This window comes from Marmota monax, unplaced genomic scaffold (assembly GCF_021218885.2).
Source record: "Marmota monax isolate L192 unplaced genomic scaffold, Marmota_monax_Labrador192_F-V1.1 WCK01_AAM20220418_F8-fsc00004, whole genome shotgun sequence".
NCBI lineage: Eukaryota > Metazoa > Chordata > Mammalia > Rodentia > Sciuridae > Marmota > Marmota monax.
In genome coordinates, this window is record NW_026692881.1 from 24,996,880 (window position 1) to 25,017,078 (window position 20,199).

A 20,199-nucleotide genomic window follows, 5' to 3' on the forward strand; every position below is an offset into this window, starting at 1 on the left:
TGGGCACTTGCATCCCAGTCTGTGATTAATGAACACAGGGAAGATGAATTAATAAAGTTTGTTTTTTGGAATGGGGGAATGAGGTAGTCTCTGAGCTACTGGAACCTTTCCTTCATAGGCGAAGACACAGAAGCCCCAGATGGCACTACTGTCCAAAATTTTCACTGCAATGAAAGAACTGCCCCCAAACTCTGGTCTTGTAACTCTTAATCCCATCTTCTTTGTTGCTTTTGTTTTCTCTGAAAATCTGCAGGACTCTCCTAGCCTGATGCTCTCTTGTTCTGACAGGTGCACAACACTTTATAGCATCCAAGCTTCCTTTATATGTACCTCTTCAGCAAGGCAAAAACATTACCCTCTACACTTTGTAGATGGGAACACTGAGTCTCTAAGAGATCAAGTAATTTACATAGGTTCGGACAACTGAAGCTCAGGAGGAAGAACATTTGCCACCTGTGAACTACCTTTCCCTTCTCTCTCCTGATAACTAGGCTTCACCATTAGAACTTGATTCCTTTTGCTTAAGGCACCCACCATCCTTAATTCCAAATGCCTCTGGGAAAAGAATCGTGTTTAAGCTAGCATCAGTCGCTGATACCTTAACGTAAACAAATTTAGAATCCTGCTCGCACATCTGTAATCCCAGCAGTTCTGGAGGCTGAAGTGGGAGGATTGCAAGTTCAAAGCCAGCCTCAGCAAAAGCGAGGTGCTAAGCAACTCAGTGAGACCCTGTTTTAAAATAAAATACAAAATAGGGCTGGGGATTGGGTCAGTGGTTGAGTGCCTCCGAATTCAATCCCCAGAAAACCCTCCCCCCAAATTTTAGAATTCTTTATTGAATTCATTTTTAAGAATATGGAGATGTTAAAAGAAACCAGGAGTCTGAAGAACTGAGACAACCTAGAATATGGAGATGTGTGTGGGGGGGGAGCGCCATAAGATTCCCTATTTGGTCCCAGGCTACTGCCTTCATCACCTGGTGATTTTTGAAAATTTTTCATCAGAGGCATCTTATGACAGAAGAATCCCATCTTGTCACCAGATCTGTTAATAACAGTAAGTCTGGGGAAGCAACAGTGAGCCTCTGCAGTTTTTGGTCGGGAAACCTCAAATCATCCGTCTCCATGGGTTTCTGGCTTCTACAGAGAGACAGCATTTAGGTATTTAAACTTTAATGTGAGTAATGCAGGAATAGTTTTGCAGACTGTCAAATGCCTCTTCTTGCTGCAGTGGAGCAAGAAAGCCACGAAGGGCCAGGCACCAAGTCTTTGGCCAGGCGAAAAGGACATTCATTTCTTTACCCCAGATCCCTGTTTTGTGCCACTCATGTTCTGTGCCAGACACCAGGGGCTGGAGATGCATGGTGGAGGTGGGGGCAGGGGTGTGAGAGAGGAGCAAGGTGTGCCACCTGCCCTTGATGTGTTTGTAGTCTAATGAGCCCTGTAAGTTCTGGACATTGGATAGGAGAAGCCTAGACTTAGCTGAGCCAGGAAGGGACTGCCAGGCTCAGAAGTCCAGGAGAAAGGAGGGCAGAATCCAGGAGAGCAGAGATAAAGCCCAAGTAGCTGGTGACACTCAGTGAGCTCCAGTTTAGGGTGGAGCCTAGTTATCCTCTGCCCATGTCTATACACACTGGTGAGTGTGGGGGTGGGGGTTGGGACATGGGGAGTGGTTGAAGAAGACCAGCCAGCACTTTCAAGGCAATAGGAGAAACAATCTCAGAGTCCTCCTTGTTCTGTCATCCTGCTTGTCTTATAGTGCCTACCCTCTTCCTGGGCCTTTCTTGGAGACTTCCTAACGGATGAAGGCAAAAATAAGGCCTCCAAAGAGAAGGAACTGTGAGCCAGTTCCTCAGTTCATTGCTGGATGTTTCCTTTCCAAAGGGAAAAAGTGCGGGGGGGGGGGGGGGGGGGAAGGCCAGGAAAATTCTGGGGATTAGGATTCAAATGACAATGAAGATTGTTTACCAAGTCTGAGTACAAAGACCACAGAACAAAGAGTGGGGAAGAGACTGGGACATTGTGGCAAGCTCCAAGGAAAAGCTAGAGGTTGGAGTGATGAATTTAGGCAGAAAAAGCTAGTGAGGGGAGAATGGAAGAGGGAGGAAGAGCACAGCTAAAGAGTCCAGGATGGCCCAAGTGGTCCATGATGGAGGGAAGAGCATCCCATCCCAATGCAAGGTGGGGAGGTCTCCAAGCAACTCTCCCACCCCCTTCTCAGTAATTAACCAGCCTCTGTGTACATAAAAGACATAATTACAGGCAAAACAATTCCTTTGATGTAAGAATATAGAATGTCTGGGGGGGAAGAGGGGTAAATAAAAGAGAGAACAATCTTGTTTTAAAATGCAAACAAGGCCAATGGAAAAATGTTACCCAACAAACAAATAGTCCAAACAAACAAGCCAATAAATAGAAGGCTGGGAAAATAAGACCTAGGCTGAACAGGCACACCAGATAATCTGGGCCAACCACCTCACTGGGCATTTTTGCTTTTCTGTCAGAATTCACACACCTTCTTATGGGGGTGGCTGCCTTCTCCTCCCCTACCTGTTCTCTGCAGATATTCTCAGCAAGTTTCCAAAGAGGCCTGTTTACTTTTGGAATCAAAGCCCCAGAGAAAGGGGGTTACAAAGGGTTTGAATGGCTCCTCCTGGGAAGCAAAGCTAATCGGGAATGGAGCTGAGCTTGTAACCCAGCATCCTGGATGCCTGTCCCGTGGTATAACCCTTGAAACACTACTCTTTCTACTGGGGCCAAAGTTTATTAGAGAAATCTGTTAATTGGGGGATGGAAGGAGGAGGGAGCAATGCAATGCTAATATGATTTAACACTTGATGGGCTCTGAAAAAACAAAAAGAAAGAAGGGGCTTCAGGCTTTAGCTAGGCACATTCATCCTTCCATATACATGTTACCAAAATGAATATATGCAAGCAAACTGTATGCAAGACTCTGGGGGTACAATAGCAAAGACTTTGTGAAACAAAAAGGCATTTCTCCTGCCTCCACTGTGTCTCTTGTGGTGCCATTGTCTGATGCTAAGAACTCACATAATAACAAAAAACAATGCCCCTATGATGGGGGGACAACTTGATTTGGCACCAGCAGTGGTGTTTTCCATGGGAATGGTGGGGGGGGGGCATGGCTGACTGTGGGAATAGTGCAAATCAGCACTTTTTTGTAGATTTTCTTCAAGCCATTGTTTATTTTGGCTTTGGTCAGATCTGTAGCCCAGCTTGAAGATTCCCACTGGGCTTTCTGAAGCTCACAGACCTATGAGAGATGGAACAGGGATAAATAAATAATTACAAAACAGCCTTCCCCTGCCTCAGCACTCATGTGTGGAGTGTGCCTGGCTCGGTGGGTGTGCCCATACATGTGGGTTGCAGTACTGTATGCGTGACCCAAACCACCACTAGGGAATTAAAGAGAAATCAAGGTTTTCTCTGGGCTGGCTGGTTCATTGTCTTTCTATCACCTTTCATTTGGGGCAAGGGAGATCAGAGTTGTTTTGCTCAGATGCATCAATTTTGTTTTGTGTTTTGTTTTGTTTGCAAAATGGCATTGGAGGAAGCATGTTTGAAATTGTTTATGTACAAGGTCTTCCTAAAGTCCTTAGACATTTGTGGACATTTAAACACAGATAGCTCAAGTTGTGGTTCTGACAGAAACAAAACAAAAAATGCCAGTAATTATGCTGATAATGGAATATGAACTTTTATCTCATAGCACTTAGATGCTTCTACTTCACCCTAACCAAAAGATGCAGGGATCAACTATGCAAAATTTGTCATGAAAAAATGAGCAAAGAGTATGTGTATAATGATTATACTATGGTTCAAAATGTGAATGCATTGGCTTTAAAGTTTCTGATTGTTCCTGTCATATCAGCAGTAGGTTTTTTTTTTTTTTTTTGAAGTGCACAAAGGCTTTTTTGCAGGCTCTTTGAGGGTGTGTGTACATATACTCTGTACGTTTTATATTTTACAAAGAAATGTACTTACTGTCCTTTTTTTTTTTCAAAAAGTTTCCATTTCCAGTAAGAGGCTTTGTGGCAGATGTGCATGAAGCTGCCCCTGAAAGGGGTGGGGGGAGGGTATGGAACACTTCCAAGTGGCAGCATTCTCTGTGTGCTCCATGTATGGTTCCCCTGAAAGAAAATTCCAGATGATCTTGCAAGTTGACAGTGTTTGGATGGATTTTTCATAGGGATGCTTTCCACAGAGGGGTAGAAGAATCTTGTTCACTGCATTTGAGTTACGTCAGAGTCAGAGACTCAGGCTCTGACTGAAAAAGATGGTATTATGGAACTGAGTATGCTAAGTGCAGATATGATTTAATCCACACAAACAAATTCTCAGAGGTTTCAAAGATGTGGAAACTTAGGCCAAGAGGGGTAAAGGAATTTGCTAAAGTTCAGACAGTCTGCATGAAGCAGACCTGGGAGTCTTCTCAACAGCACACCAGAGCAACCCTCTACTACTCCTGTGTCTCCCACTACATGCTCAGGCCTGAAAAACATCCATGACTGCTGACAGCAGCAACATTGAAACCACGTCAACTGGGATAGGTAGGGGTCTTCAGATCCAAAAGATGGAGTTCAACTAGGGGTAAGGGGTGGTTCCTGGGCTGCTACTTCTGCCTTTGTGCCCCTCTGACAAATAAAAGGGAGTCAAGTGTGGAGGTGCTAGGGTGTGAGCTTTGCACAGCTGGACCGAGGCTAGGCAGAGGACTTGGAGAGATGCTTACATCTCCTCCTCTTTCCTGCAAAATAACTTTGCATTTTAAGGGTTGCAAAGGAGTGAGTAAATCTGTAACCTGGACTTGGGAGGCCTGGGGATTTCATTTAGCTGTGTGAAGACACAACACAGGTGCCTCTGTGCATGTGTGTATGAGAGCAGAATGGGGAAAGGAGTTTTAGTTTATATAATTCAATTCTTCTCATTTGAATTGGGCCTTTATTGAAAAAGAAGTAAAGAAAAAAACTGAATGTTGTGGCCAACATGTAATCCCAACTACAAGGGAGACTGAGGCAGAAGCAAGTTTGAACCAGCTTCTGCAATTTAGCAAGACCCTGTCTCAAAATGAAAAATAAAAATGTAGCTCAGTGGGGGTTCGGCGGTAGAATGTTCACCTAGCATGTGCAAGGTGCTGGGTTGGATCCTCAGCATCACATAAAAATAAATAAATAAATAAAATAAAGGTATTGTGCCCAACTACAACTAAAAGAGATTAAAATAAATAAAGTTTAAAAAAAAAACGTAGTTCAGTAGTAGGGTGTTCCTGGATCCCCAGTACAGCAAAATGAAAAAGAAAAATAAATAAAAATAATTTTAAAAAATTAAAAAATAAATAAGTTAATTAATTAAAAATAAAATAAATAAATTCAAAAATATATTTAAAAATTCATAGTAGCTACCATTTTGGGGGGACTTACTGAGTGCCAGGCACTGTGCTGGATGCTTTTGGAGATTTTTTTTATATTTATTTTTTAGTTTTAGGTGGACACAATATCTTCATTTTACATTTATGTGGTGCTGAGAATCGAACCCAGTGCCTCGTGCATGCTAGGCAAGCACTCAACCACTGAACCACAACCCTGGCCCCGAGATACTATTTTTTTCTGGGAAGAAAAAAATGTTTTAGGCAGGTGCGCACTAGAGATATCAGGTATTTTTTCCATTCTCATCAAAATACAGAGCTCTACTTGCGCTAAGATTTGGGGAGAGGCGGGGAAGGGTGCGGATTTAGGCAGGGGGCGGTCCCTGCCTCGCTTGTCTCCACCTTTTATTTTGACCGGTGGGATGGTGACAGTCTCGCACTAGGACCCAGGCACCAGAGCGCCTCCGTCTGTCCTGTAGGTTCATTCAATCTCCCATACACACAGACCCACAGCGCGAGACAGAGACACACACACACTCACACACACAACTGCACGCAGCGAGGCTCTGGAAGTCAGGCCGGCTCCTCGCCCCGGCGCCTCCTCCGCTTCAGCAGGCCGGGTCTCCCTGGGGCCCCAGAGCTCGGCCCGGCCGCGAAGACCCGTAAGAGGACGAGCTCGGCGGACCCCCGGTCCTCCATGGGCAAACGCGGGCGGCCGCGCAAGGAGGCGCGCTGCGAGGGCGCGGGGCTGGCCCCCGCCGCGCCCCTGGCCGCGGCCGCGCCCCAGCCCCCGGCCCAACCCGAGGAGCCGGCGGGGGCCAAGCCCAGGTGCCCCTTCTCGGACATTTTCAACACCAGCGAGAACTCGATGGAGAAGCACATCAACACTTTTCTGCAGAACGTGCAGATTCTGCTCGAGGCCGCCAGCTACCTGGAGCAGATCGAGAAAGAAAACAAAAGTAAGTTTGGGGGCCCCGGCTCCTCCTCCGCTCCCTGCTCTTTCTTTCTCGCCCACTTGGGCGACCCCTGTCGCCTGCTCGGCCCGCGCCCCTCCTCCCCAACACACACATCAACCCTCGGCAGTAAAGCCGATGACACCGGAGAAAGGACACGCACGCACGCACAAAGCTGCTAAAGATGTAACAAAGACTAGTGAGGGGGAGAGGGGGGCCTGTCCGTGCGTTGGTCTGTCCGTCTCCGGCAGGCTGCGAGGACAGCCCCGTAGCGGAGCGGGGGAGTGTTGTTGTTTGCTGACAACTGAGCCGAGAGCTCATCTCTTCGAGGTCGCCTTCCCCCCACCCCCCCCACCTCCTCGGAGCCTTCTTGGGCAGACAAGTGTTGTTTTTCTGTTGCTCGTTCCTGGGTTGGGTGGGGATTAGAAGCCGAAAGTTGGAAATCGTAGCAAGCTCAGGGGTTCCAGAAAGAAAACGCACAGACACGCTAAAACAATAACAACCACTACCACACCACCACTGCCACCAGGCAGCTACCCACGGCGTGGGCTCGGGCTCTGGCTCTCCCTTCTGTCTACTTCGGGTTTTCCTCCCCACTCGCAGGAGGACTGAGCTCAGGCCGTCAGGTCCACGGACACAGCCCCCCCCCCCCGCCTCCGTTGCCCTGGGGTGCCACTGCCCCCAGCCCCCAAAGAAACAGGCCGGCGGGGCCAGACAGCACCAGCAGCTCGCCGCGGACCCGCTGTCCTGCGCTGGGGAAACTTGGCGAGGGAGACGTGGCTAGGAGGAAACTTTGAAATCTCACAGAAACAATAGTTGGGGAAGAAGGTGTGGGCTGTTGTGTGCGATTTCTTTATTTTTCGGGAGAGAACTCCCGAGTGAGCGCGCAGAGCGAGCAAGGCAAACCCCTTCCAGGGTCGATTTCTACTGTCCCCCGACCCCCAGATTCAGGTGGAGAGTGTTGCGGTGTGTTGCGGGGGGGTGCTGAGAACTCCACCCAGGCCTGGCTTCCTTTTTGTATTTGTTTGTTTCATTTTTGTCACTGCCAGTGGGTCCCCAGCTCTCCCCAGGCAGTAGACTCACAGCCCTTACGGGGGCACGCGTGTGCGGCGTCTCCAACACCGTCCTCAGAATAATAGCTAGGAAAAGGAAGAAGGGGCCAAGACAGATAGAACGTCAGACCGAAGGAAACTGGGATGTTTAATCTGTCTGAACAAGTAGGATGATCAATGAGACGTGAGAGAGCGAGCAAGAGAGCAAGCAAGAGAGAGAAATCCGATTGCAACGTGTCAGATCTTGCACCCCCCCCCCCCCCCAGCCCAACACAACAACAACCCTCAAATACAAAAACATCATCGCTGACCGACACTCCAGGCCTTCAGGGGTATAGTAACGGTGTGATGGCAGTGCAATTGTGCAGACGTTGTAAGACCAAAACAAGGATTTTTGTGTTGGGAGGTCGGTGGTGCATTCTTTTCTTTCTCTTCTCGCCTGTTTTCTCGGAATGCTTGGGTTGCGAGAGAGGTGCATCGCAGGCTGTGTAACCGAGTCGCTGGGAGATTACTAAGGGTGTGTGTGTGTGTGTGTATGTGTGTGTATGTGTGTCGGGGGGGGGAGGTGTGCATTCATCTGGAGGATAGTTTCTGAAAAGCGAGAGCCGATGGGGAGCTGGGTGAAGACGTGGTTTTGTTTGGTGTGTTTGCTTTTGTTGCAGGGGGAGGGGCGCGATTTCTTTAGCCGTCCCCTCCCGGGTTCCCGGTCTCTGGAGTCTGTCCCGTGGCGCCGGCCCTAACTGGGAGTGCACCCAAAGAGGGCACCTTGGCAGTGTGTAGCGAACATGGCTTGCCCCCCAACATACCCCAGCGAGGCGTATTGAGGAGGCGGCCAGAGCTTCCTCAGCGTCCCGCGCCCCCCCCCCCTTTCGCACCCGCAGACAATCGGAGACCTCCCTCCGCCCCACCCCACCCCCCCGCCGCCCTCGCCGCCGCCACCTCCTTGTTTACCCGGTGCCGGGGCTCCGGCGTGGCCACCAGTCACGTAAGCAGAAAGCCGGGCGCGCCGGGCCGGGCTGCCCCGTGTGGGGAGGGCCCGCGGCGGTCGAGCGGGGCTCTAGAGGCCGGTGAAGCCAAGGGGCTTTCTCCTGGCCCCTCTCCCGAAGCACCAGCGCTGCAAACCTGCCAGCCCCCCAGAGGGGCTCGGGAGCCTTAGCGCCCCAGTCAAAGTCAACTTCGTGCACGTAATCAGCCCCTCGGCCCCGCAGCCCCCCTCCTTCTGCAGGCTCCCCAAGGGAGTATTTTTAGCTCTCTCGGCTCTTTTCGCCACCGCTGTTTGGCTGTAAATGACGTGATGCCAACGGCCCCCAGATTTCCCCGAGAGCGTGGGGCGCTGCACCGTGTTGGGCTCCGCTGCAGGGGCCCGGCTCCAGGCCCTCACCCGCTCCCCAGCAGCTCGGAGACGGGGGGCGGGGGTGATGTCCAGCAAACTCCAGGCGACCACCCGCAGGACCCTCTATTATCCCCGCGGCAAACTGGAGCTGCCCACCGGGGCCACTTATCCTCCCTCCCCACTCTCCCCCCGCCCCCAGGTCTTGGTCTCCCGGTACGGAAAACGGCGGGCCCTACATCTATGTCGTTTTATTGGGGGCGCTTCTTCGCGCTGGCGGCGCTCGCCGTTGTTTTCTGCTGGCTGCACACAATGCCCGCGCGTCACGGCGGTCCGCGTGTGCACAGCAATAACGCGAGTCGGGGGGCGGGTCGTGCGTGCGCCGGGCTCGGGCACTGCGGGTCGCTCCGCGCGCGCGGGGCTTGTTTTGCTCCGGAGCTCTGCTTTCCGAAACGCTTACATCATTCAGTTGTTGGGGGAGGGAGAGGGATCTAGGCGTTCCGATAGGATTCCAGCAATTCCCAGGTCCCTAGTTTTTGGAAGGAAGCAAGGACCCCTAGCTCTTAGTTAGTAAGATGGTGTGGGGGGTGTTCAGGTTTTGTTTGTTGTGCATCTTCTTTATAGGTCACTACTGCAAAGGGCATTGCTGGCCGGCTCAGGTGCACAACCTCTCCGCCTTCATTTCAGCGAGTTCCCCTGTAATCACTTGATCTCAGTTTCTCCGCCTCCTCCTCCTCCCCCTCCCAGCTCGAGACACATGGTTTCCACATGGAGACAAACTTCTTTCCTCCGACTGGACTTGACCTAGCTGCGTCGTTCAGCCAATCCGCAGCCTCAATCTCGTATGACGTCACGCGTTGCTGAGGCCGGAGACTTGGGGGCGGGGCCAGGATGCAGGCCAGGAAATCTCTGGGAGCTGTAGTGCAGCCAGCTGGTGCAGTCGCTTCTTAAAGGGACGCTTTTCTCCCCAGAGACTAATGTTGGCCCTTCCATTTTGGGTTCTGTGAGACCTTCTCGAGATGCACCGATAGCCCCTGGTCATGAGTTCACAAGTTCCGTTTTTACTGTTTGCAAAGTAGTCACTTGGCAGGAACTTGCCTTATTTTCCATTGTAGCCAGAACTGCTTTTCATTGCCTCCTTGAGGTTTCCTTACTAGGAGAGTTCACCAAGCTGTGGCCACAGCGCTGAACTATTTCCAGTAGATAGGGTGAGTTTTCTTGGGAAAGGGGTTCAAATTGAGTTACTCAGTGTTGACCATCCTGGGTGAGCCAGGTAAGGGATTTCCTAGGAAATGCAGGTACATTCTCCTCAAATGCCACACTGATATGAATACTTAGGAGTCTCCAATTGAAGGCCTCCAGAAATATTAGTCATGAAGGCTGTGACCCTGTTATCACAAATTCAGAACGTATATGTAAGTAAACATACCTATGGCATCATCACCTATATGCTTGTGGAATCCAGTGGAAGGGAGGCAATTAAGGACTAATAACTAGAAACAAGATTTAGTTCCTGCTTTGGAAAAGGTTAAAACTAAAAGGGAAGAAGAGGTTTACAAAAGGGATGTTACACGCAAAAAAGCTGTTTCATAGCTATGAGAGCAGATACAGTCTAGAGAAGAGAAACTAGCTTCCCAGTGTCAGGGGACAGTGGCTTTGGAGGCAACACTTAAGATAGGGAAGGATGATTAGAATGGGAGCAGAAAGCCCAAGGTTGTGTGGCTCTCTGGAGTGGATTACCTGAGTTTGGGGGTGGAGTGTTAGGAAGGGCACAGATAGGCTACACAGCAGCCTCTTCCTCCTAGTGGAGGAAGCTGCTTTGGGGAGTTGCCACTGTGTGGTGTCACTTGGCCCCACCCTGCCTTCCTGACTTAATCTCCTCTGCCCAACCATGAAACCTCTGCTCCTGTCCAGCAGGTCCACCAGCAAGCAGACTTCACAGTCATGCCTCTGTGCTTGACTCAGACTCCTCCTTCTGTTTAGAATACCCTCCTTCTCTCACTCCCCTGGGTTTTCTATCTCATACCCTCCCTTTGAAACTTGCTCATGAGGCCTCCCTGCTATTTCAGCCCACTTGGCTCTATTTCTTGAATCAGAGAGGTGAGAGAGTGAAAGCTTTGCAGTCATAAGGAGCAGGAACCTAGATTTCTACTCTGCTACTTACTGGCTGTGTGACCTTGGACACAAGTTACTTAGCTTCTCTGAGGTTCCATTTGTAAAATGGACATAATAATAGCACCTCATCACTGCTAAACAACTAAAGGAAGCACCGTTTTTAGACATTTAAAAGAGGACCTGAAATATAATAGGTGCTGAATAAATAGTAACTTCTCTGAGCTTTGGCAGCCATTACCATGTGATTCTCTACTTGCTTCCTGTGTGTTGGCTTTATCCTCACAGGAAGATCATTAGTATCTTAAGGGAAAAGATCAACTACCGTATTTCTGTATATGTCACCTGTTATATATAGTACGACACTGGGCATACAAGTAGACACTTGATATAAATTTCTCGATTGGTTGGATTTGTCCTTTCCTGGTATGGCATGGTGATCAGGTTAGAAGGCCAGGGAACATAACAGATTTTCTGAAGACTCGGAGAAGAGTTGGAAATACTGATCTCTGACTGCCATTGGTTGATAAGACCAGGGCCTGTGAGATGATGGGTCAGACTTAGAGAGCTGAAACTGCATTTTGTCCTTAGCTGTGACCCTGAGAATGAGTAAGTTAACTGGCTTAGAAAGCAGGGCGCTGGTGCGACTTATGCTAACATGGAGGGCTTTGGTGGCAAGTAACACTCAATTGGGTCACACTTCTGCAGGGGGGGCATTTTATGATGAATTAATTCATTCCACAATTATGGATTGAGCATCTACTATGTGTGATTGCTTTTTTTCTGCTAACTCTGTGGGTTGATTTATGGTGTGCATGGAGGAACAGGGTATTTGTTCTTAGGAGACTTGTGTGAAGAGCATAGTTAAATCGGTCCTCTATTTTCTCTGCCTCTTAAATTGTGTTCCCTGTATTTAACTTTCTTTTCCCCCCGATTTAAGTATGATCTCTGCCCAGTGGTCAATGCCAAAGGTAGACTTTTGAGCATATCACTGTGACTTTTCAGAGTCCCAGAGCTTCCAGGGACTGGGAAGGGGATGTAGGGAGTGGGGACAAGGCCTTTGGAAGTTAGGCAAGCTGAATTGAGTCATTCCTGCTTTGGGGGGAAAAGGAGATTCCCTCAGGTACCAAGGGAAAACAAAACTGGGTATGAAGAAGACACCATCATGCAGCAGCAGCAGCTACTTGCATTGTATAATATAAGTACTGGCTGCCATTGATTGAGCATGGACTGTATACTCAATATAAAGCTGAACGCGGGTCACCTCCTCCAGTGTTCACAGCAAGCCTATGATGCGTGCAGTTCTATTATCCCCATTTTACAGAGGAGGTAACCAAGGAAGTTGCCAGGGGTGCTGGTAACTCTCCCAAAGGTCACATGGTTAGTAAGTGGCAGAGCTGAACTTGCAACCTAGGCCTCCAATTCCAGAGCCTGCAGTCTTAACTAGACACACGTGTGCTCATTTTACAGCCAAGGAATGAAGTCCAAATGGGTGAAATGACTTGCTCAAGGTCACCCAGCAACGTGAAACAGAGCTGGTATTTGGAACACCCTGTTGATTGTCCAAGGTCTTCCTGCAATACACCTTGCTTAGAAAAGGCTTGGAAGTGAGGTTGGCCGCAGAATAGCCAGCCAGAGAGGGATTTTTTGTTTTTCTGAGTCCGTCAACCCGTCTGGCCCTAACTCAAGTTTAGGGTTCCTAGGAAACAACACCCCCTCCCGCAGCTTTTCCCAAGTCTATCCTCTGGGCATATTAGAGGACTTGGGGCTGTTGCTATGGTACTGGGGCCAACAGCAGGTTCATCAAAAGCCGGGTCTTTTTCCTTAAAAAATAAAAAAAAAAAAAGGCAAAAAACCAGGCCCTGCAGAAACGAATTGGCCACAAAGATTTGCATCAGTCATTGTGGCTTTTTCTGTTTTAGATCCCCCTGCTCCCCACCCCACCCCCTCCTCCTTACCACCACTGCTTTCTATAAATACAGTTGGATAAATATTGATTGAAACTGGGTTTCTGGAGGAGAAGCACATGCTTGCCCTGGCTTGGTCTTCACTTAGATACCACCAGTATGTCAGGCCTGACACACCTAACCCCCGACAGCTCTGGCTTCCAAGTGACCGGCTTTGGGGAGGTGAGTTGTGGTTTTGTGGCTTTTGAGGTTAAAAAAAAAGAAAGAAAGAAAGAAAGAAAAAAAAGGAGAAAAAGTAAAAAAGCAATAACCCAGCAAGAAATTGAAATCTTCTTGCAGAGTGAAGTAAGCAATTCTCAGTAGGCAGGAATGGGGGAGGCTTATGACAGTCTGCCTTCTGTACCATCCTCTCCTTTTCCCATTCTTTCTTCCTTTCCATTTTGGGTTTCATGTTTAAAGGCGGCAGGTGGTAAAAAAGAGCATCAGAACCAGAAGGAGCCCCTGAGGTCACAGAGCTTCTATCACCCTCTCTAAACAGTCAAGGAGGCGGAGGACCAGAGAGGGACAGTAGCTCACTCAAGGTAACACAGCAGAGACAGAACCAGGTCCCTCCTGCCTGATATGAGAATGGGTCACAGACAGAGCCTCAAACAGCTTTTGTTTTACAGGTCAGGTGCTCATAAAGTCAGCAATTCTCCAGCCTGGTTTACTGATCCCAGGGTGTGTCCGGTTATTGCTGAGGTCATTGCAACATTCTTAATGGTCTTTCAAAATGAAGCTAATTTGAATTTGCCATACTTAGAAAAATATTTTCTTTTACATATGGGGGATGGGGAGGAGCCAGAAGGTGGTGACAGTAATGACCATGTTACCCCAAATCCTAACTAAGGAGGAGGAATTCAGTCTTCCCAAGGGGGCTTCCTTCTGAAGATGGTGGGTGTTCAGAACTCATACTGAGGCAGGGATAGGGGGTTGGGGCTGGGGGAGAACCTGACTTCAGTTCTCCAGGAACAGACACCTGCTATCTGAGTTTTGTGCTAAATTTAAGGGAAGCAATTGTCTCTGATATCATTGTCCCTAGGGGGCCTGGCCAGAGGAGTTAAGGCTGTCACCGTCTGACTTGATGGGCACTTGCCATCGTTATTCTGGGCTAAAGGCTCCTCCTTTCTGACATCTTGGCAGAATGCTGTACGTATGAACTCCTTATGAAACATTTTGAAAGTTCAGGTGGCCCTTGCTTTGAGCAATAAATTTCCTCAGGAAATATATGCAAACAGAATCCCTTTTTTATAAAATTTAGATTAGAAATATTGTCTTGAAAAGGTTATTGCAACAACTTCTTTGATAGGTTGTAGAATTAGGCTGCATGCCAGTATCGCTCTCTGAATTTGTTCTGTGCATTTTTTTGTTTCTCATTTGGTGATTAAATGGGTATTTAAGAAGCACATACTTGCTGGTCCTGGCAGTATTGTCCTGCCCTCATGGAGTGCGGACTGGATCCCAGTGCCGGGTTTTGGAAATTCGGTTGTCTTACCGTGAGCCCCCATAGTATGGCGTTTGACTTAGGCTTTGTGTGTGTGGTTCTAAACATTAGCACAGATAGAATAAAAACTTATCCTGGACTTCTAAAAGGAGTAATCCTTTTCCTTGCTGCTCCCCGCCCCCAGTCCAGTGTTTAAAATGTTTTACATTTTTGGGTTTGTCCTTGTAATTTCTACAGACCTGACTTAAAAAAAACAACAACAAAAAAAAAACTGCCTGAGCTTAGGAATCCAAGTACCATGTAAGTAGCCTTGTAAGTAAACATATTCTGCTCTCAGTTCTTTACAAATGGGGTCTCCTGCCCTTGGAGGAGTTGTCCATTCCACTCACTGTGGAGCCCACTCTCCCGTATAAGATGCCCTTGGTCACAAACCTCTAATATCCAGCTCTAGTGTCTGCTAAGGAGATTTAAACACAGCCAAATTAGAAAGATCAACACTGTCCTGAAGGAGAAGGAGATTGGGAAATTCAAACTGAAGCCCAAAAGGGGGATCTGGATTGCCCGCTATCTGAAATATTTTACTCTGTATCTTACTGCCATTATCAAGGACACCGAGTGAAGATGGTTTGGACGAGGTAGGCTGTTGTACTGAAGTGGAGGGCAGACCTGTTTCTGGCCATGGGTGGCAAGTGGGAGCTGGTATGACCTTTGATTTTATTTCTTCAGGGTCCAGAGCTACCTTCTGGGGTCTCTGTGCCATCTCCCTCTTACTTCCATTCATAGCCCGACCATCCCTGTCCTGTTTCTCAGCTCCAAACTTGTAAGTGCCTTGCATATAACCCTCATTCTTTGTACCAGCTGTAAAGTTTAGTTCAATGCAACAGATAATTTTAGAAGAACCAAAAGTGATTCTAAAAAGTGAAGCATGTATGGCTTCCAGTTCAAGTTGTGTATTCCAGCTCAAATATTAGCCAAATAGAAACCAATAAACAATTCTAGTCTGTCTCCTGGGAGTCTGATAGCCTGTCCCCAAGAGGGCTGCTGATAAGTGCAATCTCTTTTCTGTTTTCCAAAGGAATAGTGACAATGGTCCCCTTTTACTGGGCATTTACTATATGCCAGCACAATGCTAAGTGCTTTAAATGGAATCCTCATGAACATCCAAGAGGCAGGTGCAATAATCATCCTCATTTTCTAGAGGAGGAGAGCCCCAGCTTTCCCAAGGCCACCTGCTGACCACAGTGGAGCTGACACTCTTTCTTCCTTAGGCTCTGGGAGAAGCCTCAGGGAGCATGAAGCTAGTAAGAGGCAAGAGAATGAATGGAAGTCCAGGCTGAGGGTCCCTTGGGGATGCTTCCCTGGAGTGACTTCCTTTTCTCCCTTCTTGTCCTAGGCAGAGAAAAGGCAGCCAAAACCTTAGTGGTGTTTCGGGGACTGACACTGAAGCCCTTTCCCTGGAGGATGATGGTCTAGGGTGTTGCTGCTGACGTGTACAGTGCCACCTTGCCCAGCAGCCCCTGGGGAACTCACCCGACCAGTAGGGCTCCTGTGGCTTTGCACGTTGGGTTCTCAAGGCTGTGACTCCACACCCTGTCAGGCCACACTAGGCTCCCGGAGGGTGCCCGAGCTTGTAGGGCAACTGGGCTGGCCTGTGGTTGGAGCCAAGAGCTTCTGAGAGAAGCCAGAGGAGAGAGGTGAATGTGCGCTGCAGAGATGAGCTGGAGGCCTCGGCTGCCACTGTGACACTGTGGGCCAGCTGGGTCCTGTCAAGCGACGTAGGTCTAGCCAGCCTCTTCCTCTCCCAGAATGAGATCTAGGAAGCAACAGTGATCTTAAGTATTACCAGGTTCATGTTACTCCCTTGTTTAAAGCACTTCAGAAGTTTCTTTTCTGGGTTGGGGCTGTAGCTCAGAGGTAAGAGTGCTTGCCTACCATGTGTGAGGCACTGGGTTCGATCCCCAGCACCACATCCACATAAAATCAAGATATTGTGTCCTCCTATAACTAAAAAATAAATATATATTTTTAAAAAGTTTCTTTTCTGTGTCACTGCCTGCCATGGCTTCACCTGTGCTTTTTAGAGAGAGTGTGATTCAGGGGTCGGCAGGGTTGGCATCCCCCAGGAGCTTGCCAGACACGGGGCTCCCAGGCCCCAGCCCAGACCTGCTGAATCAGAATCTGCATTTACCATCATTCTCAGACATCTGTGTGCTCCTTAAAGTCTGAGAAGATGTCCTAGATAATCTTTGTGACTCTCCAGACCCCCTCTCATTAAAGCTACCTCCCTCTTTATCATTGAACCCTTAGCCAGGCTACTTATTACAATTTACAGTTGTTTTACTTATCATGAGTCAGTCAGGCTAAAATATAAGCACCTTGAGGACAGGGACCAGAAGTAGTTTAGTTCATTATTCTATCTTCAGCATAGTGCCCAGTGTATGATAGATACTTAAGAAATATATGTTGAATGAATGATGAGTTTTCTGCCTTTGACTTTCTGACCTAGTGTTTCTTAGCAGGAGAGCTATTGGGGGCACAGTTCTTGGGCAGATGAGTGTGGAATATTGCAAAACTTAACATCCTTGGTTCCCATGCACTGAATTCCACTGGAATCCCCTAATCATTGCAATACTAAGACATTTCTAAAGCCCCCTGGAGAAATAGGATTGCCCTTCATTGAGACCATTGGCCTAGCCAATTTTGTCTTACCATCACCATGCACACAGTTGGTTCTGTTTATCCCAACAGCTAGAAGGCTGACATTTTGTCCTGAACTTTCTGGAGAATCCCAGTGTCCTAGAATCAGAATGCTAGAGCTGGAAGAGAGGGTGAGATCACCCATGTCTTTGGACACACAAGAGCCTGGTCTTTTTACTATAAACGCTGCACCCGAGGCTGGGCCCTGGCAAGAGCCAGCAGGGGCTGAATGTGTGATTTAGTGCCCAAGACCTGCCAGGGCCGAAGAGTAACCTCTACAAGTTTGTGCCACCTGAAGGCGAGTGGTGATGCCAAGGGGTGGGGTCAGGGCCACTCTAAGCCAGCTCCTGGCAGGGAGTTAGGGTGACCCAGGTTGGGGGCAAGAATCTGGGGCATCCTCTTAGAAGCCGCAAAAAGTCTCTGACAGTCTTTTTGTTTTTTAAGGCTTTAAACTCAAGTTGCATCTAACTTGAAAGACTAGATCCTTGCCATACTGAAACCTGACAAATGCAACACAAAGGAAAACTAGTTTATTCTTGCTTCTGAATATAGCTGCAAAAATTCTAAACAAAATAGTCACTTGTGGAATTGAGCAGTGCTTCAGAAGAATAACATACCATGGCTGACCAGGTCATTGCCAGCTATGGCTGAAAGTCCTGAAATCTACCAGTATAAACAATTACAGGCACAAATGACAGGAGAATAGTGTGTGACTCCAGCTGCAAATGATGAAAAATCATTCGACAAAAGTATTTGGGAGGCATTCCTAATGGAGGCAAATACTTGATACAACAAAAGCTAGTTTGTCTGTGATGGGTGGTCTTTTAATTAAAGTGCCATAGTGGCCCCAGAGCTTGTGTTCATCACCAGCAGAGAAGGAGTTATTCTGGGAGTAGCCTTTTCTTAGGGAAGAATGAAACCTGAACAGAAAACCAAAGCAGCTTTCAGATTCTTTTGGAATGTTACTTGATCTTGATATTTAAAGGATTGGGGCTTCACAGGTTTAAAAGACGACTTGCTCCATTTTGGTTTTATTCCCCCTTTAAACATGAATCAACCAGAAAAAGAATTATGGAGATGAGAAGAGAGCATAGGGTTTAAGCCTGGGTTCTAATCCTTCTCCATCAATTTGATAGTTAAGCTGTGTGGCCTTGGGCAAGTTACCATGCCTCTCTGAGCTTCAGTGCCCTCAACTGAAAAATAGAGACTGGATTGAGACATTAGTTCAGTAATATACACTTCTATGGCATAAACCATGAAACCATTTGGGTGAACATTCACTTGGCACAACCCTAGCAAACCCTTCAGAATACCTTCTCAGTTGCACCCTAGTATGCCCCCAAATGGGGTGCTCTGGAGCCAGTTACATGTACATATTAACTGAGTCCTGCAATGCAGATTTCTTCTTGGGTCCAAGTTCATGCAAGAAAGAAGGAAAAGGACATTCAAGAGATTAATGCATCCATTATAATCACCGAAATAGGCTGCTGAAATAAGGGGCTTTTAATAAAATGGAAGAAGCCCTTTCCTATGAGAAGAGCTGGGTCAGGATGGAAGTCAAGTGCAGCTGTTTGAGCTTTTGCCAGTGGTCTGATCTCACCAGAAAAACTGGAGTTAAAAAACAACAAACTTCCAGATTCAGCCATCTCGGATTAACACTGCCCCCCTGCCGCTGCCCCCTCCCGGCGTCCTTTCCCTTTCTTCCCATCTGGGGCACCTGGGTAGCTTGGTGCTTTTCCGTGAGGTTGGGATGTCAGCCGGCAGCCCTGGAGACCAGAGCCCTGGGAGGAGGCAGCCACCTCTCGGGTTTAGCATTACGTCATCCCTTCTAGACCCAAATTTATCTCGGCTGCACACAGACCCGCAGCTCTGAGCTGCCGCTGACTCGGAGAGCTTACGCATGAAGTTAGGCAGGGCTGACTCACTGGGCAGAGGAAGGTTTTCTGCAGTTCTTCACGTTTCTGGGCCCTGGGGGAAGAGGAGGGGAGGAAGCTGTGGTCCTTGTTTTGGGGTGGGGGATGGAAAGATATCTAACTGTTACTGTTCTCATTTAGGACCTTAGAGCTTACCCTCCCCTGTGGGCAACCTTGATTATTTGAAAACCTCCACCCTTCAAGATAATTGCAGAAAACAGTGCTTACATGGCTAAAGCACTTTGCAGATCCGGGGAAACTGTCTGAAGCACCAAGTGTCAACGCGGTGACTTTGGACTTGTAACTTAACCTCAGGCCCCCCTCCCTCTCCATCTCTCCTCTCTGCAGAAGAGATATAACACATCAGTCTTCAGTGTTATGAAGTTGCAATAATCACTTAGAAATTTGCATTTAGTACACTGTGTAGGGATGGGGGGGAGGAGAGGAGAGGGCACCCAAACAATTGAGAGCTTCACCAACTTTCTTCAGAAGGTAGGTTGTCCCTGTCCAGGTCGTGATTATTAAAGGGCCTGGGGACTCTGGGAGACTTTTTCCATTTTCAAAGGAGATTTCCCCAGCGAGAAATACTGGAAAGAGAAGACAGAATCAGAGACTACCGGTAAGATTCCAGATTCTTTATGCCAGTAGATTTTGGCAGCCTTATCTTTCCCATTTGCCCATCTACATTTGTAGTGCAAGCTGGGTTCATCTGAGCAAAAGAAAAGCCATGGCTGTCTCTGAGTTGCCCCAGACTGAAGCTGGTGCTCAGGATGGTTTGGGGTAGCATCACTCTCCTGATGATAATACCCAGCGCTTTTTGCTGTGGGAGGTCCTGGTGGCCAAGCAAGGCCTTCAGGAGGCATCCTGAACAGGGAGAAGCAGCGGCTCCTCATTCCTCAGTTACTGCTAGAAAATGCTGGAGATGTCTGTGCATAAACTAGCCCTTCACACTGCCAACTGCCCACCATCACCACTACCTCTTCTCCTCTTCACCATGGGCTGGTGACCTTTGAGTGACTCTCATGCTGTATCCATCTCCTCATCTGCCTCTTGGCCATGGCTTTTGAGAAAAGGCTGTCAAATTCAACTGTGAAGGGCCACCCACAGGCCTCACACATCTATTTAACTTTCTGTTACTAATGTGCTCTGGCTCTATGATCTATGGAATTCAACCCGTCTTGAATTCATGTATATTTTCAGGTTGTGTTACTTTTATTGGTTGCATATCACGCAGGTTTACCTGCCATTGGGTAAAGTAAACTTTTATTTGTCATAAACTGCCTCCTTCAAGTTCTTGGGGTAGCCTTTTACAATTGAGACTCTAACGCTTTAGAGTGGTTCTGGAAATGGTGGAAACTAACTTTCAACCA

At 48.1% G+C, this 20,199-nt stretch overlaps 1 protein-coding gene across 1 annotated transcript in view; it reads left to right on the plus strand.

Moving 5' to 3' along the window:
* The first annotated feature begins 5,881 nt into the window (after positions 1 to 5,881).
* The window catches only part of Mxi1 (MAX interactor 1, dimerization protein), a 74,126-nt gene continuing 59,808 nt past the window's right edge, over positions 5,882 to 20,199 (plus strand). The window contains exon 1 of the mRNA XM_046449717.2: positions 5,882 to 6,341. Within this exon, the coding sequence (XP_046305673.1) occupies positions 6,080 to 6,341 (262 nt within the window). The 5' untranslated portion in view covers positions 5,882 to 6,079. The remainder of the gene's footprint in view (positions 6,342 to 20,199) is intronic.